This window comes from Phyllopteryx taeniolatus, chromosome 9 (assembly GCF_024500385.1).
Source record: "Phyllopteryx taeniolatus isolate TA_2022b chromosome 9, UOR_Ptae_1.2, whole genome shotgun sequence".
NCBI classification, from domain to species: domain Eukaryota; kingdom Metazoa; phylum Chordata; class Actinopteri; order Syngnathiformes; family Syngnathidae; genus Phyllopteryx; species Phyllopteryx taeniolatus.
The window spans coordinates 3,985,531-4,010,562 of record NC_084510.1 but is presented as its reverse complement, the minus strand read 5'-3'; the positions used below and the strand labels follow the sequence as shown (position 1 = coordinate 4,010,562).

Below are 25,032 nucleotides of genomic sequence, written 5' to 3'. Positions count from 1 at the left end.
CCTGCTGTAAACGTTTTCTATTTTGACTCATAACTTCACAAATGATGCTTTCCCATTAAAATCTTTTGCTATTTCGAGTAGAACTCTCCACTTTATACTAGTTACAGGCAGTGGTTTGAATCCCAAAGCTTTAGTTGGAGTTTTACACACATTTGCAGTTTTTTATTGCTTAAAAACGCTTCCCAGCACCTGCTGTGCACTTTTTTTTTATTTTGACTCATAACTTCACAAAAGATGCTTTCCCAGTAAAATCTCTTTCTTATTAGAGAAGAAATCTCCTCTCTATACTAATTACAGGCAGTGGTTTGAATCCCAAAGCTTTGGTTGGAGTTTTACACACATTTGCAGTTTTTTATTGCTTAAAAACGCTTCCCAGCGCCTGCTGTACACGTTTTCGATTTTGACTCATAACTTCACAAAGGATGCTTTCCCAGAAAAATCTCTTGCTATTTAGAATAGAACTCTACCCTTTATACAAGTTAGAGGCAGTGGTTTTAATCCCAAAGCTTTGGTTGGAGTTTTACACACATTTGCAGTTTTTTATTGCTTAAAAACGCTTCCCAGCGCCTGCTGTACACGTTTTCTATTTTGACCTATAACTTCACAAAGGATGCTTTTCCAGTAAAATCTCTTGCTATTTAGAGTAGAACTCTTCCCTTTATACTAGTTACAGGCAGTGGTTTTAATCCCAAAGCTTTGGTTGGAGTTTTACACACATTTGCAGTTTTCATCGCTTAAAAATGCTTCCCAGCGCCTGCTGTACACTTTTTTAATTTTGACTCATAACTTCACAAAGGATGCTTTCCAAGTAAATTCTCTTGCATTTTAGAGTAAAAGCTTTGGTTGGAGTTTTACACACATTTGCAGTTTTATATTGCTTAAAAATGCTTCCCAGCCACTGCTGTACACTTTTTTTTATTTTGACTCATAACTTCACAAAGGATGCTTTGCCAGTAAAATCTCTTGCTTATTAGAGTAGAACTCTGCCCTTTATACTAGTTACAGGCAGTGGTTTGAATCCAAAAGCTTTTGTTGTTGTTTAACACACATTTGCATTTTTTTATTGCTTAAAAACGCTTCCCAGCGCCTGCTGTACATGTTTTCTATTTTGACTCATAACTTCACAAAGGAGACTTTCCCATTAAAATATTTTGCTATTAAGAGTAGAACTCTCCACTTTATACTAGTTACAGGCAGTGGTTTGAATCCCAAAACTTTGGTTGGAGTTTTACACACATTTGCAGTTTTTTATTGCTTAAAAACACTTCCCAGCGCCTGCTGTACACTTTTTTTTTTATTTTGACTCATAACTTCACAAAAGATGCTTTCCCAGTAAAATCTCTTGCTTATTAGAGAAGAAATCTCCCCTCTATACTAATTACAGGCAGTGGTTTGAATCCCAAAGCTTTGGTTTGAGTTTTACACACATTTGCAGTTTTTTATTGCTTAAAAACGCTTAGCCAGCGCCTGCTGTACACTTTTTTTTTATTTTGACTCATAACTTCACAAAAGATGCTTTCCCAGTAAAATCTCTAGCTTATTAGAGAAGAAATCTCCCCTCTATACTAATTACAGGCAGTGGTTTGAATCCCAAAGCTTTGGTTGGAGTTTTACACACATTTGCAGTTTTTTATTGCTTAAAAACGCTTCCCAGCGCCTGCTCTACACTTTTTTTATTTTGACTCATAACTTCACAAAGGATGCTTTCCAGTAAAATCTCTTGCTTATTAAAGTAGAACTCTCCCCTTTATACTAGTTACAGGTAGTGATTTGAATCCCAAAGCTTTGGTTGGAGTTTTACACACATTTGCCGTTTTTTATTGCTTAAAAACGCTTAGCCAGCGCCTGCTGTACACTTTTTTTTTATTTTGACTCATAACTTCACAAAAGATGCTTTCCCAGTAAAATCTCTAGCTTATTAGAGAAGAAATCTCCCCTCTATACTAATTACAGGCAGTGGTTTGAATCCCAAAGCTTTGGTTGGAGTTTTACACACATTTGCAGTTTTTTATTGCTTAAAAACGCTTCCCAGCGCCTGCTGTACACTTTTTTTATTTTGACTCATAACTTCACAAAGGATGCTTTCCAGTAAAATCTCTTGCTTATTAAAGTAGAACTCTCCCCTTTATACTAGTTACAGGTAGTGATTTGAATCCCAAAGCTTTGGTTGGAGTTTTACACACATTTGCAGTTTTATATTGCTTAAAAATGCTTCCCAGCCCCTGTGTCATGGTCTGTGTTTTGGTTTGGGTTGTGTTTACTTTTGTTCAATGTTTTCCTGTGTTCCATGTTTGTCGTGTGCTCATTAGGTTGTTGTGTCCACCTGTTCTCGTTTACTTTGTGTCGACCAATCAGCTCTCTCTAGCCACTCGTCTTGTCCAGGTGTTCCTCGTTGTCTCGTCAATTTGTTTGTATTTAGTTCCCTGGTTTCTTTCATTTCTCGTCGGTTCATTGTCGTTGTCACATGTCTTGCCATGTCATTGTCGCTCAGGTATTTCACCAGTCATGTCTTGTTTCTTGTTTTGGGTTCACTCAAGTGTTTCTTTGTTACTTTGTGTTTAGATTTTGGACTTTGTTAATTTAGCATTTAGACTTTTTCATGATCTTTGTTTTCCTTTGTTTTTATCATTGTGATTAAATATTATTATTTTGAGATTCCCGCACTCCTGCCTTGCCTCCCTGCTTCCCTGCAATTGGGTCCACCATGTTCTTGCCTTGCGTTCCTCACCTTCGCCCTAACCACGCACGTGACACCCTGCTGTACACATTGTTTTTATTTTGACTCATAACTTCACAAAGGATGCTTTCCAGTAAAATCTCTTGCTTATGAGAGTAGAACTCTTCCCTTTATACTAGTTACAGGCAGTGATTTGAATCCCAAAGCTTTGGCTGGAGTTTTACACACATTTGCCGTTTTTTATTGCTTAAAAATGCTTCCCAGCGCCTGCTGTACACTTTTTTTATTTTGACTCATAACTTCACAAAGGATGCTTTCCCAGTAAAATCTCTTGCTTATTAGAGTATAACTCTGCCATTTATAGTAGTTACAGGCAGTGGTTTGAATCCTAAAGCTTTTGTTGGAGTTTTACACACATTTGCAGTTTTTATTGCTTAAAAATGCTTCCCAGCGCCTGCTGTACACTTTTTTTATTTTGACTCATAACGTCACACAAAATGCTTTCCAAGTAAATTCTCTTGCATTCCATCGTAGAATTCTCCCCTTTATACTAGTTACAGGCAGTGGTTTGAATCCCAAAGCTTTGGTTGGAACTTTATACACATTTGCAATTTTTATCGCTTAAAAATGCTTCCCAGCGCCTGCTGTACACTTTTTTATTTTCACTCATAACTTCACACTAGCTGCTTTCCAAATAAATTCTGGGGCTTTCTAGGCTAGAACTCTTCACTTCATACTAGTTCCAGGCAGTGATTTGAATCCCAAAGCTTTGGTTGGAGTTTTACACACATTTACACACCCTCCTTTTTTCACACTCTCAGCAGTAATGGTAAGTACAGCATCTTTTTTTTTTATTTTAATGTATTTTAATTTCTTTATACGAAGTGTTATCCTTTCGTGTTACGGTCACCTGACCGTGTTCGAGAGACCCAGGGGTTAACTCCCTTCTCTCGTTGCACAACTGAGCTGTGTGGCGGCAACAATAAAGTCACAAAGCACCGATTTGCTGCTTTAATGGCTTTACTAGCTCCTCTGCACATTCAACGTCAACAGTTCCCCGGACGCTGTCACTCCACTTGCTACTGTACACACGCACCGGCGCGCACTCCTTCTTCCTTCGAGTCCCGCCGGACAACGCCTGCGCAGTCCCGTCTCGCTCACACATCGACGCACACGCCCACACACACTGAGTTTGCTGTCACAATCACGTGGGACAATACCCGCAACAGTATTTCGCCGTAAATTTTCGACTTTAACGGTGACATCTGATTTACGCGGAAATTCATGGTACGTCGCCAGCGTAGGAACGGAATTCGTTCGTAAATCGAGGACTTCCTTTACTATTTTTATAACTAGGATTATTTGTGGTTTTAATCCCGTCGGAATAAAATATTAATTATTGGATCTCAGGAAACCGGTTTCCATCTTTGCGTTGTCACGCACACCCTGTTTAATCCATGCAATGAGTGTTTCAACCTTGTGTCGTGGCTAGTAACACTTACTGTTTCTTTATACAACATTTCTGTGTTTGTTTTTAGATAAATACAAGCATATACGGTTGCCAAACAAATGTAACCAGCAGACATTCAAATTCGGAGAAATACAATCACTCGTGACATTGGTGTGGTGGTAGGCACTGGGAGCATTCATACGAAGTTTTTAATAGGTCACACAACATTCAAATTCGGCGAAGCTGGTCCCAAGTGTTGTCGGCATTGGCAGTGTAGCGTTTATGGGATTAGTAAGAATTGTGCTTAATTTAGAAGGAAACGATGAGTTGGAAGCGTCTCCTGCGTCACTTCCGAGGTATCGGAATTTTAAATTACAGCGTTAGGAATTAAGATATTTGATATATATGAGGGGCACCACGTCATATTTTTACAAGTTTAATTTGAGGCAAAATGATGACAAACCTTTATAATCAGTCTCCTATTGGAAGGTGGTTACAGCTTAGAAACTTTGAGTTCTTGACTTTGTTGAGGTTTCGTTCCGAACCCAAACACACACATAATCAATGCAAGTGGTGAATTTTATAGAAAATATAATAATAAAAAGGGGTTTCTACAGGATAAAACACAGACAAAAACAAAACAAATAAGGTACAGACAAACATTTCCAAAGGAAGGGATTTGTGACGTGAGATGAGCAGAATGGGCGTGTCGTGAATGCGTATAGCTGAGTACTCCTGGTCTCATTAATATAAACCCAAATATGCACTAATCCATACTTTTAGTAGATCCCAATGTTGGATTTACTTGTCTGGAACATGTTTGAGGCAGGCGAGTCAGGTCCCGAGTGTTCGGTGAGGTGGGCTTCCTGCCTGGCTCGGTCGTCGGTGAGTTGGTCATGGTGAGACCAAAGGAAGACTTCTCCACTAAAACTTTAAAAAACTTTCCCCCCCACACCCCCCTTTATTTTCTACCACCTTCGCGAAGACCGAGGGGCTGGAATGCCTTTTGGCGTTATTTTTTTATTTTAGGATTATTTTGTGGTTTAAAACCAGTGGAATAAAATATCAATTATTGGATTTAAGACAACGAGACCATCTCCTTACCCTGCATTGTTCCACTCTCATCCTCTTTCATAACTGTAATGAATGTTTCAAATGTGGTGTGGTGTGGAGAACATTACATCTGGTTCAGTTAACAACATATTCAATGTTAGACATTCCAGTTTGCAGCAGAACAGTCACTAGTGGCGTTCATGTAAAGTTCTTAAAATATTAACTCCCAGTCGAGTCACAGACTGTCTTATGAACCCATGTCTTTAGTGTCGTTCCGTCGCCCGTGGGTGTCGCTGTTGCCTGTTCCAACTCCCAAGTGGCAGTAGTCAAAAGGTTGGAGAAGTCTTTGTGGGTGCAATCCTTCGACTGGCGGGGTGCATCCTTGGGTCTCCGCTTTGAAGTGCCAGGCAGCCGTGATTCACTTAGCATCAGCATGGCAAAGCAAATGTCTGTGTCTTGTTGAAGATAGTTTATTGTGTTGATCCATTTAGAGTCTGCGTGTGACTCTGGAGTTAACGTCTACCTCAGCGGGGAGCGGCGGTAGTGCGAGGCTGGGGTGCCGGGTGGCATCTTTTGCATGGCATGTCCGCTACATATGTCCCCTTCGGCGGCTGGATCCGGCTCGATGGCGGATGTAGCCGACGTCTCGTTGAAAGTTGGCACAGGTTGACAGGAACACACACAACAATCCAGTTACCAAAGTACAACCTTAGTGCCTATCACCCCACTTATGGCTATAACAGAATAAGGTCAGCCTATATGTGTATATGAGTGTAGGGGTCAGGATTGACGTGTGTGGATGGATGTGTGTAGGTGTGGCTATTGGGATGGCAGTGAGAGTAGAAATACGGGGCATTGGGCGGAGCTAAAAGTAAGGGCAAGCATTACCTAAGTGTAGAGTTCTCAGTAAAAATCACACAACAAAACAAAAAAAAACAATAAAAAACAAGAGGAGAACTCAACATGGTTCTACGGGGAAGAAAGAAAGAGAAAGAAAAGGTAGCTAGCTCCAACTTGGCACGTAGGGGGCACAGCGGTCAGTAGTAGAACCCGATAAATCAATCAAGGAGAGGGAAGGTACCAAGTAGAGGTTCTAATCTTGGGAAGACCTGAATCCTAGTCTAGATTCAAAAGGAAGTAGTGAGTAGTTAATTTGGCAGGGCGAGTCTCGTCGTGGTGGTCATAATTTAGTGTTGCGCTTAGGGCTGTTGTGTTGACTAGCCATTTGGACCCAACAATTTCCACGTGAGTAGTAGTAACCTCGTAGCGAGGTGTAGCTTCTGCTCTACGCCGCGACCCATCCTTCATGGGCTTCAGGCCACAAATCCCATCTGCTACATCTCGGATGAACCGGTTACTGGGACACAGGTAATGGATGTCTTTGGTGAGGATGCGCATGTGCAAATTTGGCACCAGATACAGATCAGGGTTACTATCGTGATAGCCGACTACCGCGGGAGTACCGATTCGGATGTATGTGTCGCTTTGCCAGGTGCCAACATTAATTATGTCTTTTAGGCAATAGATGTTGCGGGAGTCGATAATTGGAAGAGTAACAAGGAAGGCCACTTCTCGGAACTCAGGGTTTACATACAGGACATTGGAACTCCTGAGAGAAAAAGCCAAGTTGGCTTGGACAGGGCTAATGGGGCTTGCCAGAGCTTTAGAAAGGATGCTTTCGATTAAGGGGAACCAAGTACGGAGGGATTCTACCCATTGCTAAGTGGTCTGTGGATGAAGAGATTTCACATAGCATGTCATTCATCAATGTGGTAACAATCTGTGTGTGAGCATAATCCGTTTGGACCACCGACAGTGGTTTACTTATGCTCTGTCTAGTTTGGTTCACGATGACACTGTGAGTGTTGATGACAAGGATAGTGCCCTTGAGTGTCTCGCCTAACGATTGGAGGTTCGCGGTTGGTCTCTCCATGTTGCGTCGGATGTTAGGAATTTCGGTTTGGAGTTCACCAATTTATTTCTTAACTGTGTTTAAGATGATGGCGTTGACCGTAGAGGTTCCTATGCTAAACAATGTGCCGAGGGAGGCGGCAGCCATAAGTAGGCCCCCTACAAAATGCTTTGAACGTCTGGGGATTCCGCTGAGATCGGCCTGAGTGACGGTGAATTTTTCTAAATGCTGGAGCATGTGAGTGGTGTCGAAGGCAACATGTTGGATAGCGTTGCGAGACCACATGGCACCTGCGTAGCTGGTTTTGGTGGACGTCCTGGTGGACTAAGGCTACACGCATCACCGGTGGGGGCGCTGCGGATACCTGTTATTTCGCTCATTATGTTTTTGATTTGTGGCGGAGCAGCGCGTTCGGCGTGTGTATGAGAGCGTTTGAGTAGTGTTAATGAGAGCAAGACTCGTGTGTATGAGAGTGTTTGTGTAGTGTTAATGAGAGCATTTGAGTAGTGTTAATGAGAGCAAGGGGTATGAGTGTTTGAGTAGTCCTTAGGAGAGCTTTTCAGTAGTAGTTTTAACTATTGTTCTACTGTGGTTCGCACCCCTATTCCCCTTGTCCGTTCTGTCCTTCTTTCTGTCCCCTAAAATCAGAGGCAAGAGCAGGGAGAAAACAAAACAACTATGTAAATTTATACATGTATCAACGTCGCTTTATAGTGGTTTAACAAACCAAAAGATTTTGTCTGTAAAATCAGTTTTTACTGTAAAAATCTACTTAAATAACTAAATACAGATAATAATATATTTGTTGATAGATCTAAATTTCTAAGTAATGGATTTGTATTAACTTACTTTAAATTTACGGTCCTAAGCACACCGTGCTCTCCGTAAGGTGTGTTTATAAAATCGGAAACACCTTTTTCACGCCCACAGCTTTGGGCTATAGGCGGTTCCTCAGTAACAGAGGCGGAGTGTCTCTCTGTGAACCCAGCCAATCTGTCAATTAATCTTGGGTATGAAAGCAGCAAGACCCGGACAAATACACCATATTTGCTGATAAAATTATTCCTGGATGAAAGACAGGGAGCTCTGCCATATACAGTGCATTCAGCATCATGTAAGTGTATTTTTATCTTAAAGAACCGTGCGACTGAATAAATTAAGTAAAACTAAAGCACAGTAGTGTTTGTTCGGGTGTTGTTTCAGAAAAAAAAGTGTAATGCCCCATTTTTGCTGTTTTTTTGTGTTTTAATGCTGTATTGAACTAACAAATTTATAGATAAATCCCATTTTAAAGATGCTTCTTCTATGGATTAAAATAACCCCCTTGCATCCCTTGCTTCTCACACAGACACAGACATGCACATGGCCTCTGACCTGAGAGACTGATGTCCTGAGTATTCCTCGTTCCTGGTACCTTTTAAAAAAAAATTAATTACGATAGGCAATATTATAGTCTGTGCTGTTTTACGACTCTCTGAAGTAGCGGTTGTGTTGCTTTAAAGATGCTCCTTTGGTGGTTTAAAATAACCCGCACTCATTCCTCCCCTCCACTCCACATCTCTATGTGCAGGAGCATGGAATCTGGCCTGAGAGCCTCCGCTGATGGCTGATGGAGCAGTCTCCATGCCTACTTGAGTGTTCAACTACCCTTCCATTACTTTCTACTAAAAGCTGATAGATTCCTCCTACTGACCCTTATGTCAACCCCACCTGTGTTTTCTGACTAGACATGACACATGTTTGTGCTTGAGACTTGAAGGGTTTGACTTGAGACTTGGTTGAGACTTGCACATAGGTGACTTAGTCACACCTCTGCTCAATACCAAAACTCTATTAATACCAGTTCTCTTTTTTGCTGCATTTAGTCATAGGTCGCTGTTAAATTTTGTTAGGTAGCTGACATTTTTCTAGCTAGGAATTTAGTAAACGATTCAGGTGGTCAGAGACAGCACCACTGTCCTCTGTTTGAAATGGAATGAGAGAAGTTACAGTAGTTGTGTATGGAGGCCCAGAAATTAGATGGGACAAAAAAAATAAAGATTAAAAAAAAAGCCCACAAGCATTTTTACTCCTTTTAGGACAGGGAGAGAGAGGAGCGAGTTCACATATTAGTATTCAAAGTATTCACCAAAGACAATTTCTATGAATGTATTTTACATGTTGTGAATTGCATTAAAAAATAGTCCCAGAAATAAGTCCAAGGTAATTTTACCACCAAAACCTTTTTTGTTTGTTTGTTTTAACCATTATTTAGACTATGGAGACCTGCTTAATATGAATGCTCCTGATAATCTTTTAAAGAAATTGGGTACTGTATACCACTCTGCTTTGTTTTATTAATGGTTGCAGCGATCATGTACATCATTGTTCCTTATATGCCATTATATATTCTCCAGCTTTTTATGTTTGAAGACTCTCTCACTGGTCTAAAAGTATTTTATTGGTAAATCTGTTAGAATAAATGTACATAGGTTATCTCATGTTTACTCTAATCCTATTGCAAAGCATTCATTCAGCAGTATAATGTTTATTGTATCATGAAAGTTGAAGTTGTCTGTGAAGAGGACTGTGCCCTCATCAAAAGATAGTGGCTGGAACATTTTGCGGTCGAAGGTTCAAACAATCAGCGCTGATGAAGAACAAATCTGCATTATCATCTGCACAATGAGTCATATCTGTGATTGCTTCACGTTGCTGCTCTGTGTGCCCTTATCTCAAAATAGCAGCAGCAGCGTCTGTGTAATTAGGAACCACCCTTAGGAAATAAAAAGAGAGGGATCGGCAGAGTGTGCTCAGAGCGGTAGGAGATTGTTACTGCGAACAATTCTGTCCATTCTCCTCGCGAGTAAAAGAACCATCTCTTGTCTTCCTTCCTTGTTTATTGTTTATTAAATGTTCTAGGTTGTTTGAGCCTGACAAAATCTATTCCTGGACTTCTGCTTAAATATTTGTGTTAATGTGTAGAAGCATCAACTTATATGGCTTTCATTCTCAGGACATCATACAGATGCTCGTCCTGAGAGTTAGAAATGATATGTGCAAAAAGGCCTTTTGCACACTCAGCTGATTTGGCACAGTTCTCTAGGGGAGCAGTCTCCAATCTTTTTTGCACCATGGACTGGTTTCACATGAAGGTATCTTTTGACTGACTGTTTTAGCTCCCGCTCAGCGAGACAGAGACGCCCGCGAAGCCGGTCGCCTTGTCGGCTGCCTCTCCACCACAGCCACTGTCAACGCTTCGTGAGTGGCACCACCATTTTGAGGTCAACTTTGGGTATTATACATGTGTGTGCATTATACACGAGAAATTATGGTAGGTTGTGTGTAATAATTTTGAAATGACACAGGGAAAAACGTATTAAACACGCCAACTGGTATTTATTTAATACTTTGAACAAAAGCATTTGTTTGCAATGACATGTTCAAGACGCCTCCTGTATGGAGAAACCAGTCGCATGCATTCCTCCCACACAAGCAGTCCTCAAATCTTGAAGGTTCCGTGGGCTTCTTTTATGGACCTTGAGTTTCAGTTCTTGCCATAGATTTTTGATTGGATTCAAGTCAGGTGATTGGTTGGGCCATACTAGCAGCTTTATTTTTTTTCTTTGAAACCAATTGAGAGTTTCCTTGGCAGTATGTTTTGGATCATTATTGTGATGAAATGTCCACCCTCGTTTCATTTTCATCATCCTCGTAGATGGCAGCAGATTTTTGTCAAGAATGTCTCGGTACATTTGCCCATTCATCCGTCCTTCAATAATGTGTAGTTTACCAGTACCATTTGCTGAAGAGCAGCCCCATCATGTTCCCATCTCCGAACTTCACTGTTGGTATGGTGTTTTTAGGGTGCTATTCACTGCCATTGCTCCTCCAAACATGTTGTGCATTATGGCATCCAAAGAGTTCAATTTTGCTCTCATCAGACCAGACTATATTCTCCCAGTATTTAACTGGCTCGTCCAAATGTTGTTTAGCAAACTTTAAACGAGCTTAGACATGTTTTTTTTTTCAGCAATGGGGTCTTGCGTAGTGAGCATGCATACAGGCCATGTGAGTACTATACTCACTGTTTTCCTTGTGACAACAGTACTTGCTAATTCCAGGTCTTTTTGAAGCTCTCCACAGGTGGTCCTTGGCTCTTGTACAACTCTTCTGATTATTCTTTGCACTCCTCTGTCAGAAATCTTGTGAGGACAACCTGATCGAGGTGAATCTATGGTGGAATGATTTGCTCTCCACTTACATTTTATGGCCCCACCCGTGCACACAGGAACATTCAAAAGCTTAGATATGCACCTGTAACGAATGCCATCGTTATGTTTCGCGTTAATCGTTAACATCGTTAACGGTTACTGTGCGATGGTCTTGAGACAGCTCTTTGCTCTTACCCATCATGAGATGTGTCTTGACTCACACCTTGGCAATGAGACCTTTTTGTAGGCCATAAATTAGGACTGAACCAGCTAATATCCATTTGATTATTGATAGATTTTAGGTGTTGTCTTGGCTTTCCATGCCTTTTTGCACCTCCAGTTCTTCATTTGTTCAATACTTTTACCCTGCGTCATTTCACATTATTACACTTACTTTCTGATTTTATTTGTTCTACTTTCTCTGTATGCATGGATTACTTGGGTTGTTCCCATCCATCTATCCATTTTCTGAGCCGCTTATCCTCACAAGGTTCGCGGGAGTGCTGGAGCCTATCCCAGCTTTCATCGGGCAGGAGGCGGGGTACAACCTGCACTGGTTGCCAGCCAATCGCAGGGCACAATAAACAAACACCCATTCGCCCTCACATTCACACCTACGGGCAATTTAGAGTCATCAATTAACCTACACGGATGTCTTTGGGATGTGGGAGGAAACCGGAGTGCCCGGAGAAAACCCACGCAGGCACGGGGAGAACATGGAAACTCCACACAGGCGGGAACCCCGGACCTCAGAACTCTGAGGCAGACGCTCTAACCAGTCGTCCACCGTGCTGCCTGGGTTGTTCCCATCTGGTGAAAATTTCATGTCAATAACACCATTGGAAATATATTTAATGAGAAAATGGTGACGTGTTAAATACTTATTTTAGCCGCTGTATGTACATATCGTATATATTTTTTTAAGTTGTAGTTGTAACCTATTGAGAAAAAACAATGGAGAGCTGGTGAGCTGCTGGTATCCCTATATCCCCTGGTACTCTAGAAAAGGTTAAGCATTCATCAAAAATACATGCTCCTGACAGTGATGATGTTGGGCATCATTTTAACTGCTGCTCCCTGTGGCTGACAGAAATGTTGCAGGTCTCAGAAGTGACAAACAATGGTACAATAATTATGTCTGCAAATTATTGGAACAATGGACCTGCTCTACACCCTTGGCAGGGTCCTCGAGGGTGCATGGGAGTTCGCCCAACCAGTCTACATTTGTTCTGTGGACTTGGAGAAGGCGTGTCCCTCGGGTGGTCCTGTGGGGGGTGCTTCGGGAGTATGGGGTACCGAACCCCCTGATACGGGCTGTTCGGTCCCTGTATGACCGGAGTCAGAGTTTGGTCCGCATATCCGGCAGTAAATCGGACTCGTTTCCGGTGAGGGTTGGACTCCGCCAAGGCTGCCCTTTGTCACCGATTCTGTTCAGAACTTTTATGGACAGAATTTCTAGGCGCAGCCGAGGCGTAGAGGGGTTCCGGTTTGGTGGCCTCAGTACTGCATCTCTGCTTTTTGCAGATGATGTGGTTCTGTTGGCTTCATCAAGCCGTGACCTCCAACTCTCATTGGAGCAGTTCGCAGCCGAGTGTGAAGCGGCTGGGATGAGAATCAGCACCTCCAAATCTGAGACCATGGTCCTCAGTCGGAAAAGGGTGGCATGCCCTCTCCAGGTCGGGGATGATATCCTGCCCCAAGTGGAGGAGTTCAAGTATCTTGGGGTCTTGTTCACGAGTGAGGGAAGAATGGAACGGGAGATCGACAGGCGGATCGGTGCAGCGTCTGCAGTGATGCGGACTTTGTATCAATCCCTTCTGGTAAAGAAGGAGCTAAGCCGAAAGGCAAAGCTCTCGATGTACTGGTCGATCTACGTTCCTACCCTCACCTATGGACACGAGCTGTGGGTCGTGACCGAAAGAACGAGATCCTGGATACAAGCGGACGAAATGAGTTTCCACCCTTAGAGATAGGGTGAGAAGCTCGGTCATCCGGGAGGATCTCAGAGTAGAGCCGTTGCTCCTTCACATCGAGAGGAGCCAGATGAGGTGGCTGGGGCATCTGATTTGGATGCGTCACGGACGCCTCCCTGGTAAGGTGTTCCGGGCACGTCGCACGAGACCCCGGGGATGACCCAGGACACGCTGGCTAGCCTGGGAATGCCTCGGGATCCCCCCGGAAGAGATGGATGAAGTGGCTGGGGAAAGGGAAGTCTGGGCATCCCTGCTAAAACTACTGCCCCCGCGACCCGACCTCGGATAGAGGTAGAAGATGGATGGATGGATATATATATATATATATATATATATATATATTATTTTTATTATTGTTTTTTTTTATTATTACTTTTTTAAATTTATTTTTATTTTTTGGTGTATGGCAACAACATGTACCAGAAATTAATATGACAGATTCAAATATTTAATACCCCATTCTGGAGTAGACAAAATGTGAAATTAAAAGTCATTAAACAAGTGTTTGTTTTTTATTTTTTTTAATGAGTCAATGACAGTTAGATTTAGCTATTGTTTTTTTTTTTTTTTTTTTTTTGGTCAAGGTGTGCACTTAGCATTGCAAACTTTCATCCAAATAGTTTATTTCAACCATTGTGTATTAAGGCCAGTTGCAGCACTTGCAGGAGTCCCAGTAGATGAGACCGGGCTGGCAGTGGAGCAGGTAGGTGTTTCCCCTGAAGCACTGGTAGTAGGTGTTGCTGTCAGTTGGGTTCTCGTACAGGCCATCGGGGCGGCCACGACAGAAATCGGCGATGGGGTCCCTGGTAGTGGTCGGAGCCGGGGTGGTGGTAGGCTTCGGGGGAAAGCCTGCAGAGTCAGACATGTAAATTGCTTTGTAAATAACTCACATTCACGGAAACTGTCTCTGCGAGTAGACAACTTCACTGTTGTCACATTTCATGGAACAATAAACTGATATGGAAGCCATTACAGTAAGCAAGCCAAGGGACGATATTCACCCATTGACATCCTCAAGTGGTTGATGAGAGGATAGGAGCCGGCTGAACAGAAGGATCCAGTAAAGTCATCCATGTCAAGAGTCCAAACATGAGCACCTCCCAGGTTCATGCCTGTCATCCACTCAACCTAAAATAGGATTAAGGTCAAAATAACTGTTAGAGAGCTAACAGCACTAAACTAAATAAAATGTTAATCCAATGAATACCTTTCTGGCCTACTGACTGGCATGAATATTCAAACAAAGATAATGTAATAAAAACTCTAATATGCTTGGGACAGGCGGCACGACTGGTTAGCGCATCTGCCTCACAGTTCTGAGGACCGGGGTTCAAACCCCGGCCCCGCATGTGTGGAGTTTGCATGTTCTCCCCGTGCCTGCGTGGGTTTTCTCCGGTACTCCGGTTTCCTCCCACATCCCCAAAACATGCATGGTAGGTTAATTTAAGACTCTAAATTGCCCCTAGGTGTGAATGTGAGTGCGAATGGTTGTTTGTTTATATGTGCCCTGCGATTGGTTGGCAACTGGTTCAGAGTGTACCCCGCCTCCTGCCCGATGATAGCTGGGATAGGCTCCAGCACATCCTTGTGAGGATAAGCAGTACAGAAAATGGATGAATGATTGGGACACAAATCACTTCCTTGTGTTTTGGCACATAACCAGACATGCAGGCAGAAGCAGCTCCTATAATTATAGCTCCTCTCGTTAAGACATATGAAGAAGTATGCCAATTGCATTATGGGATTTGAGGCAAATGTGCAAACCATCTTTGTCGTGACCCTCAGCATAAAAGCCAGCACAGAAAATGGATGGATGCAAATAATGGTGCTTGGTACCTTGAATAAAAAGCTCTGATGGTCATCATAGCCTACCCAAGAACTGCCAAAGGTGGCATATGGAACTTTCTGTTGATCAATCCATTCAACAGAAGCACTGGAGATGAAGTCACAAACCTTACACAGAAGAAATGCAAACAATCCAAGATCAGCTCCTTGTCCAATACATTGTCCTCCATCCTTACCTTCACGTATCCAGTTTTGGACCAGCACATTTTAGAAGTTCAGTTGATATTTTTATTATTAACAGTAAATGACAGGCTATCAAAGCTAGATTTTTCTTTTAAAAAAATTCAAATTTTGGGTACTAAAATATAATACCTCATAGAAAGACCAGAAACCAGCAGTGCGAGTATATGGCCCGGCGTCAGCTGGTCCATTTGATGGTGCTCCCAGGCCAGTAGCACCAGTGCTTAGGCGATAGGTTCTTCCGTATGTAGGGAAACCCAGGAGCAGCTTCTCTGCTGGTGCTCCCATATCCAACCAATAGGACACAGAAGAGTTCTAGAATTTTCAAATTGACATGCATTTTGAGTTATGTCAACATAAAAAAATCATCATATTTAACAGTTTTGATTGTACCACAATCCAAACTATTCAATCAAAGAGACAAAGAGAATATAAAGAGAATTGTTCTTTTAATTATGCTATTATGTAATTATCCATTACAATATAATGTAACTACAGTATTTTACACACGCACACACACACATATATATCATATATATATATATATATATATATATATATATATATATATATAAAGAAGGCGGCACGGTGACCGACTGGTTATAGCGTCTGCCTCACAGTTCTGAGGACCGGGGTTCAATCCCTGTGTGGAGTTTGCATGTTCTCCCCGTGCCTGTGTGTTTAACCTTTGTTTCCGGCCGACACCATCTTGACTTAATTCATATTACTGCCCATAGTCTCTGCACATGAACACATCATAGCTTCACTGAAATCTCCGTGAAGTTTGTTTAAAAAAAAAATATTTTGCCGCTGTAGGAAGGTTGCATCTAGCCTAGCTACAATGAGCTGTACGGATAACATGGAAGCGCCAGAACAGAAGCCGAATAGGAGCATCACTAGAGGGATCGACTGCGGTAGATTGAATGGGAGAAAGCTTCTTTTCATTGTGAATCTAATACTCCTAGGCCAGTCAATTTTCAACATTATGTTGATTGAGTTTCCGTTTAGAGTGAAGAGGTGAACCAAGAGTGCTAAACTACATGAGCTGGGTGGTGGGGACAAGTTGTGATGTGTTTCTTACAATATTATGATGAATGTGTGATCCTGAGTCCATAGAACCTGGGTAGAGAGGGCTGTTGTGTCCGGTAGCAGCCTCCCAGTGTCCATGGAAGTCATAGGTCATGAGGTTGACGAAGTCAAAATATCTGTTGGTTTTCAAAGTTTTATCTTTCAGTACACACCAAAACTTTTCCACTTCATATTCTTTGAAAATTACATGTCTCACTTTCTGTACTTTCCTTATTCCCATTAATGTTTCATCATAACCCATCAGTGTACCATATTTGATATTCCTTGGTTTAGTATCATTTGAAATGTCTCCCTGGACCTAATTAATACTTATGTTGGTTAGCAGCTTTATACAGTAGAGTGAGTTGAGTGAGTTCTGACTTACGGTGCAATCAGGTTGACCTCATAAGCTCTTTCGATGGTGGCGCGGATTGAGGCGACGTTGGCTGACAGCAGTAGCTGAGTCTTTCTGGAGTCCCTCGCATCATTCTCAAAAGCTGCAACTAGCTCCTAGTGACAGAACCAGCAGAACAATTCAAATCATCATTTGTGGGTCTCTCTGTTTTTTTTATCATTTTTATCATTAATTATTTTTGCGGACATTGTGGCGTCCACCTGGAGGGGGGCATGGCTTGCACACCCACCACTTCCCCCCGGCGACAGACTTATGGCGGTCCACGATCGTATCGCAAAGGTCCGGCCTCACCACGCCCAACAAACATTTGCTCCTCGATCGCAAAGAGCTTCGTGTGTGGGAAAAACTGACTAATCCCGAGCCATGACTCAGGGAGTTGTGACGTGGAACAGAATGTAGCCAATCAAAGCACCATGACTGATGAACAAAGCAGGCCATACATAAAAACAAATGTCTTACCCAATGTTGTTTTTTTGTATAACAGCAAGAAATATTTTCCAAAGCAAGTCTTTTTTGACGGCATCACCATTCTACAACATGCCTGTCTGCGGTCCCTTTGGAAACACTTAGGAAACAAAGACGCCACATATCCGGAAGTGTTTGTTCTTCGTTTTTGTTAGATCGTGTGCGATGATGCGAGATTTCTCCCTTTGAGGAATTGTTTCAAGATCGGTGGAGGAACAGAATTTTTATGTTTTATGTTTACTGTGTTGAGATTATCAGAGGACACCACACACAGTATGACCAAAACTGTTAAATGCTTGATTTATTTATTTTTTAATCTTCATGTGTGGGGTCTGTCAGATAAACAATATTTTAAGATTTGAGAAATTCTTAAATGTGTACCAGACCTAAACATATGAATACATTTGCACATTTAACATTGATTAGACCATAAGATGATATTTTTGGTGCAGGTTTTATAAGACATTTTGCAATGGATTGGAAACTATATTTGCATACAACAATGTATTTAGCACAAGGACTTTGTACTTGCGTTAATTGCTAACTCATATTTCTTTAGCTTTTAGAAAGTTAAGAGTAATGCTAACCTTAACCAGCAAAGTGAACCTCTCCCTGTCCTGCTGTGGGCTGCCGTTGTGTGCCGGATATTCCCAAGCCAAATTCAGCCCATCAAAGTTATGTGTTCGCAGGAAGTCGATGGCTGACTTTATGAAGGCAATGCGACTCTCTGGCCTGGCAACCATGGCGATGAATCTGGTGGCACCAAGAAAGAGAATGTATGACAAGAACAGGAACATTTATTGTGTTTTAAAGGAAATCATGGATTTTGGGAATGCTACTTACGGGCTCATTCCATTGACTGTGCCTCCAACTGACAGCAGAGTCTTTAGTGCTGGATTACTAAGAGACGATAATTGACAATATTAATTTTTCAAGTATTTCATTAAGTGGCCTATTTAGGGTTAATGCTGCTAATATAAAAATAACAATACTTGGTAATAATAATAATAATAATAATTTGTGTTACAATTATTATCATTATAACTATTATTATTATGCTTTTATATTATTTATATTAACATCCTGTGCACATCATCAGCTCACTGATTATACCCTACTTTACTCTATGTCTTCATGACTTATGATGATACAGCCCCTATTGAAATCATATGTATACAGGTTTAGCTAAAAGCCATGAGGAAACCACAATACTGGATCTCACATGTTTTTGAGGTTGTTGAGTCTGGCGTACTGCTGCTCATCATTCCACTCAATGGTGCCGATTTGGTTGAAGCTGTTGATGGAGGCAAGCGTGTAGATAACATGCGTGCACAGGAAGGGGTCAATGTTGTCTGGGGTGAACTTGGCATGGCCAGGCCTATATTGGGCCCAGTTGGTCATGTGACACACCAATTTACTGGAAGAAGCTGACAGAAGAGAGAACAGAGATGTTGTCATTGCATTTGTTCCCAGAGAACTGGTTCCATAAATTGTTCGTCAGAGGTTTTCCTCTTCCAAAAATATACTTTTTGACATAAAATAATAAACTATACTAAAATTGAAATGCAAATGAGTGGCTGACACTGTCATACAGCCATACACTTATCATACATTGACTTTTAAACAAATATAATTTCATCATAGGATGACTGATCATAAAACTTTCAGGCATACAGGTAGCCTACACAAGTTCAGTTTTGCTTTGTTTATTAGCCATTCTGCCTTACTGTGGGAGCTGTGACGAGAAAGCCGGGGAAATGTAAAGCAAATCATAACTAAGATGCATGGCTTGTTTATGAATATATTGTCCAAATGGGAGGAATTGTGTTTTTGTAGCGCATAACGGGAATTCTCTTTTTGGAATGCTATATTTACCACTTACTTGTAAAACAAAGCTTAAGTCAGGATGTTATTGACAAGGACACACATATATGATTGGACATACACCCCAACGAGAATGTTAGTCTACTGTATGTTCACAATCTAATGAGGTACAAAAAAAGCAAATCAAAGATGAAAACAAATATTGTTGATGAATTCAGTAATGCTCACTTCTGATTGACATTGTCAGAGAGGTATTAATATGTATATTATTGTGGTTTACAGTTGTGTAGTTGAGTGATTTAACCAAAACATTATAAATAAATAGATTAGTGATTCTCAGTGTCGTACTAGTACCACAAGCGCCACAGGCACCCCTCTAGAGGTACGCGAAGGAATCACTGTATGAAATGTTCAAACTGTGCAAAAGGTGATAGTGACTTAAACATATTTTTCATCCAGTACTGCACATTTGTTAAGGACAGTTAAGTTGTATTTAACTTCATTTGAGTCATTCATTATTTAGGTAGGCCTACCGTATTTCCCCCCGTATATTAAAGTACAGTATTTATGGGCCTCATTCACTAACCGTACATACGCACATATTTATGGTTGGATCATGCGTACACACATTTGACTTACAAATCTGTGATTCATCAATATGGTCGTACTTGTTTTTGTTCGTACACTGCGAACAAATTTAGAACCTCCTCAGACCATGCGTATGCACAAATAATGCAGGATCAGCTTTAAAAAAAATGTAAAACACAATTTCTTTATCCAAGATGCACAACGTATTGGAACTAAAGTAATTTATCAAAACAAGGACAGGACACTTCTTATCACTTTTTCCTTCGTTCCGTTCAAGTGCATTATACAGTACAGTATGTGCATTAATATGTGTGTCCTCGCTGCAGCTATCTTCGTGCAGTCCGACGTTGTCTCTCACTGAGCAGGAAATGTGATCAGACTGTGAGCATTTCCTAGTTTTTCCAAGGCTTCATTATCCTTTCTAATCCCTACGATAATCTGATTTATATATTTTTCTGTGATTCTGCATGCGCAAATGTGATGTAAATTGATCTATTCACACACAGACACACACACACACACACTGCTGCTGGCGTGGTTGAATTGTGACATACTCCGGTCGGGATGTATGGCTCATATATTTTCTTTCACTTCCAACACTAATTTAATGAATTTTATGAACTACAAATGCCTCTTTGCTGTGCTATATATATTTCTTACTATATATTTTAACAATGTATGCAATGTTTGCTCGTTCTCAGCTATAAACTTGTTTTTGTATTGACAAATGTAGTGGCATATTTTAATGTTGGCCATGATGGTGGTACTTGGAGAGCTAAGTATTTCTTCTACGTGGTACCTGATGTAAAAAGTTTGAGAACCTAAGCTAGATCGTATGGCTGTACCTAATATTGTGGCCTGACATTGTTGTGGTATACTGTACATTTTACATTTATGTTTGCTAATTTAACTTTACATCAGCACAGCACATTCACATCAGTTGGCTAAAAAAAGAATCAAAGATTCAAAGATTTTTGAAATCTCATCAGTACCCCATTTCCTCTGGTGTCCACCAGGGCCCTGTCTTGGGCCACCTCCTCTTTATCACATACACCCTACCTCTTGGCAATATTTTCCATAAATTAACTTTCACTTTCACTGTTACACCAAACCCACCGCCACTCTTCCTCCATCATCCCTTAATGATTGGTTCTCTAAACTCAAACACTAGTTCTCGTTCAACTTTCTAAAACTCAACAGTGATAAAACCGAAATCCTAATCATAGGTACCAAGTCCATGCAAGCCAAAATTGACAGTTTATCCATCACACTCTATAATTTCTCTGTTTCCCCCTCCCCTTAGGTTAAAAGAGTCTGGGTGTCATCCTCAACAACACACTCTCCTTCTAAGCACACATAATCAACATCACCCTGTCTGGATACTTTCACTCACAACACATCAATCACTTCTGTCCATCCCTCAGCCCCCACACTGCTACTGTCCTTGTTCATAGCCTCATCACTTCCCACCTGGATTATTACAATTCTCTCCTGTTTGGTATCCCCCACAAGTCACCACAAAAACTACAGCTTCTCTAGAACTCTGCCGCCCGTATTATCACAAGGTCCCCCTCGAACTCATTGCTTTACTCCAGTCCGACAACAACTCCACTGGCTCCCTATCCAATACCGCATCCAATATAAAACACTGATCTGCACCTTCAAGGCCATCAATAACCTCGCCATGCCATATCTCGCTGACATCTTTCATGTTGCCATACCCTACTGCTCTTTCAGATCTTCGTCCTCCATCTACCTCATCGTCCCTTGTGCCTGTCTGTCCATCGAGGTCAGAGCCTTCAGCCGCTCTGCCTCCCATTTTTTGACCTCACTATCGACTGACCTCCAAAACACAGACTCATTAACCCTCTTCAAATCCAAACTCAAGACACATCTATTCCAGACTGCCTATTCACTTTAACATTAGCCATATAATTTGTCAATTTAATTAATGTTTTGGCGGCACGGTGGCCGACTGGTTAGAGCGTCAGCCTCACAGTTCTGAGGAGCGGGGTTCAATACCCAGCCCCGCCTGTGTGGAGTTTGCATGTTCTCCCCGTGCCTGCGTGAGTTTTCTCCGGGCACTCCGGTTTCCTCCCACATCCCAAAAACATGCATGAATTGGAGACTCTAAATTGCCTGTAGGTGTGAATGTGAGTGTGAATGATTGTTTGTTTGTATGTGCCCTGCGATTAGCTGGCAACCAGTTCAGGGTGTACCCCGCCTCCTGCCCGATGATAGCTGGGATAGGCTCCAGCACGCCTAGTGAGGAGAAGTGGCTCAGAAAATTGATGGATAATTAATGTTTTATGTTTTGTTATTTTTACTGTATTGTTTGATTTCTTGAAAGGTGCCAATAAATAAAATGAATTATTATTATTTTGCGGCCACACAGGGCGACATCGCAACCCCCCCCCTCCCTCCCCAAAAAACATACTCCTACCTGATATGGTTTTCTACTGCGTATAGGCATGACTGGAAAATAATTGTCGTTTGTATGGGGAATTTGTCTGTGGAAGTGTGAGAGATGTGTGGCGATGCCATCAATGAAGTAATTGCACGTTTAGAATGAATGGGACAAGTAGGATTTATGCAGATCCGTATTCAATTAGTGTACATCGGAAAAATAATTTTGTTTAGCCTACGCCCAGTGATTCTGGGGAGTCAAATTATTCCCATCCTTGTCACTTATTGATTATCACTAAACAGAATACTAACCTTATTCAAGGTGCAAACAAAATGACAGCACTACACATTCGCAAGTAAAACACATTCAGGTACTAATACTACAGGGAACAACAATGCATAGGGCACCATTCAAGCTGGAGCACCACTGATATGAGTATAATAGTGAGGATAAAAGTGCACCAACTAAAGCATACTGTATGCCCATTCTACCATACACAACAGGTTTAAGCATGACCCTAACCTATAACACTTTTATAGTTAAATGTGTTGTAATTTTACCTTAACATAGCACTTAAGTGAAAAAATAAATTAGACTTTTAAGTTGTAAATGTACAGTTTACAACTTACCTATTGGGGCACTGTGTGTAAGTGTGTAAAGTGCAACACTAATGCCATCCATCCAACTCTCTTCTATACCGTTTATCCTCACTTGGGTCATGGATGTGCTGAAGTCTATCCCAACTGACTTCAGGCGAGAGGCGGGGTACACCATGGACTGGCCGCCAGGCAATCGCAGGCTACAAATTAAACTTTCCTAATGTATTTTATTTATATCAGCAATTCTTTTAAAAATACAGCTCTCGTTTTGGTTCTGATTACATTGTGAAGATGGATGTAAGTGTACAGTGAAGACCCGTTATCGACTGACAAGGTAAAATATTAGCCAATCATGCAAATTACTTACCTATGTGCAGAGCTAGGAGAACGCCCAGGGCTACATAAAGAAAGGAAACAGGAAGGATTAATATGTGAAGAGCATGCTCAGCTGATGGGAGCAGAGCGCAGTTTATTTATACAGTATTTCAAAAAGATGCTCCCGAAAACAAATGTGAAAAATGATCCACAATTAATTGCATAAAAGCAGTAATTATTAACAAAAACAAAAAGGACTATGGCAATGTTTGATAATATTAAAATAATGGAATTTATATTCACATTTTAATAAATTAAAATCTCAAACTTATATTTGTCCATTATGCATGTAGGGTTAAAATATACCCATAATAATTTGTTTATGTCCTGATATTTTGAGATGCTATTTGAATATACAACTTTAGCAGATATATAAAAAAAAAAAAATTCCTTACCTGTAAGAAGTTTCACCATTGTGTTGTTTGTTAAGCCAATGTGGTGGACCTATGTAACTAATTGAGAGAAAGATTTGTAAATGAAAATGAGGGGAAAATACTTCTCTAAAGAAAAAACTGCTGCGAAGATTGTGTTAATTTTTCAGGTTAAGATTAAACATTTACAGTACATTTTATGTCACGGAAAGCTGGAGCATAACCAAAACAATACTTTTCATTGACAGATGTCCTTTTGGCCCTAGGGAGTTAGCAACTTAATATTTACTATGATTCATGGCCATCAAGATATGATGATGATATCCTTACCTTCCCCAAGAGGATCCAAAGAACCAGTGAAGAGTTTGGCCAGTTGGGTCAAATTTATATTTTGCTTCTTAATGACTAATAGATGGTAACAAAGTGCAAATGATAAAGACGAGTGGGCGTCTTTTTGATCGAATATCAGCCCACAGTGAGTTAAGGTCACATAAAGCCATTATCAGTCATCATAATTTTTAGGAGGAAGTGGTTAGAGCAGTTCACAATAGAGACATTGTCTTTGTACATATGGCTTACGTCATTCTCATGAATAGCTGATACAAACCACATTCCAAGGAAGTTGGGACATTGTGTTAAACGTAAAATCAGAATACAATGATTTGCAAATCATGTTCAACCTATATTTAATTGAATACACTACAAAGGTGTGGTTGAATTGTGACATACTCTGGTCGGGATGTATGGCTCGTATATTTTATTTCGCTTCCAAAAATAATTTAATTTAATTCTGTTAACCATCCTCATCTTATTATTTAATTTCCTCAGACCAGAGTTCTATTTGTATGTGGAGCCCCCTTCTGGTGTCCCCGAGTACCTCATTGCAGAAATAAAGTTGCCTGGTGTGGTGAGAGAGACACGTTTAAAAAAATAAACTACAGACACACCACTGAATCTCATTTACACATCCAATCACTCCCCCAGCCCCTCGGTTCATTCTTATCAGATTCTCATCTTGAAGGGAAATACACACGTTTTCAAAATGTTTAACTATCCAATCAAATACTGATATTTAATTGATTAAACTTCATTTTCAAATGCAGAAGAAAAAAACAACAAAAAAAGACAAATGTACAATATAAATATCCTATACACTGTGTACTGCCCATCTAAAAATGAGTGGGAAGTTAAAACTTATTTAAATCCTGCCTCTTTACCATTACCTACAACAAATTATCAATCAAGAAGCGCAATCCAGATTATGTACATAGATACTATGATACAGTGCTGTGGAAAAGTATTGCCCCCCCCCCCCTTCTCAAATTCTCATATTTTTCAATCATTTCCCCACTTTAATGCTTAAGAACATCAAACAAATGTAAATATCAGACAAATATACTGTAACCCAAGTGAAGATAAAATGCTGTTTTTACAACATCAATTCCAATGAAGTTGGGACGTTGTGTTAAACATAAATATAAACAGAATACAATGATTTGCAAATTATATTCAACCTATATTTAATTGAATACATGACAAAGACAAGATATTTAATGTTCAAACTGATAAACTTTAGCAAATAATCATCCATCCATCCATTTTCTGAGCCGCTTCTCCTCACTAGGGTCGCGGGCGCT

General features: G+C 40.8%; 1 protein-coding gene across 1 annotated transcript; it reads right to left on the bottom strand.

The window, feature by feature from the left end:
* Nucleotides 1–13,736: 13,736 nt before the first annotated feature.
* On the bottom strand, nucleotides 13,737–23,792 carry chia.1 (chitinase, acidic.1). The gene is made up of 12 exons (XM_061784535.1): nucleotides 23,726–23,792; nucleotides 23,420–23,476; nucleotides 23,017–23,046; nucleotides 18,454–18,658; nucleotides 18,075–18,131; nucleotides 17,819–17,984; nucleotides 16,737–16,861; nucleotides 16,365–16,488; nucleotides 15,416–15,598; nucleotides 15,095–15,211; nucleotides 14,260–14,386; nucleotides 13,737–14,107 (listed from the first exon to the last, which is right to left on the bottom strand). The coding sequence occupies exons 2-12, from the start codon at nucleotides 23,436–23,438 to the stop codon at nucleotides 13,899–13,901; spliced, it is 1,362 nt and encodes a 453-aa protein (XP_061640519.1). The 5' UTR covers nucleotides 23,439–23,476; nucleotides 23,726–23,792; the 3' UTR covers nucleotides 13,737–13,898.
* Between the last annotated feature and the right edge of the window lie 1,240 nt (nucleotides 23,793–25,032).

Excerpts from the sequence above, each read along its gene's own strand:
- chia.1 (XM_061784535.1), bottom strand. Across the intron at positions 17,985-18,074 it reads ACAGTCAATGGAATGAGCCC|ATTCATCGCCATGGTTGCCA; the intron begins GTAAGTAGCATT and ends TGGTGCCACCAG. Across the intron at positions 14,108-14,259 it reads CCACTTGAGGATGTCAATGG|GCTTTCCCCCGAAGCCTACC; the intron begins GTGAATATCGTC and ends CTGACTCTGCAG.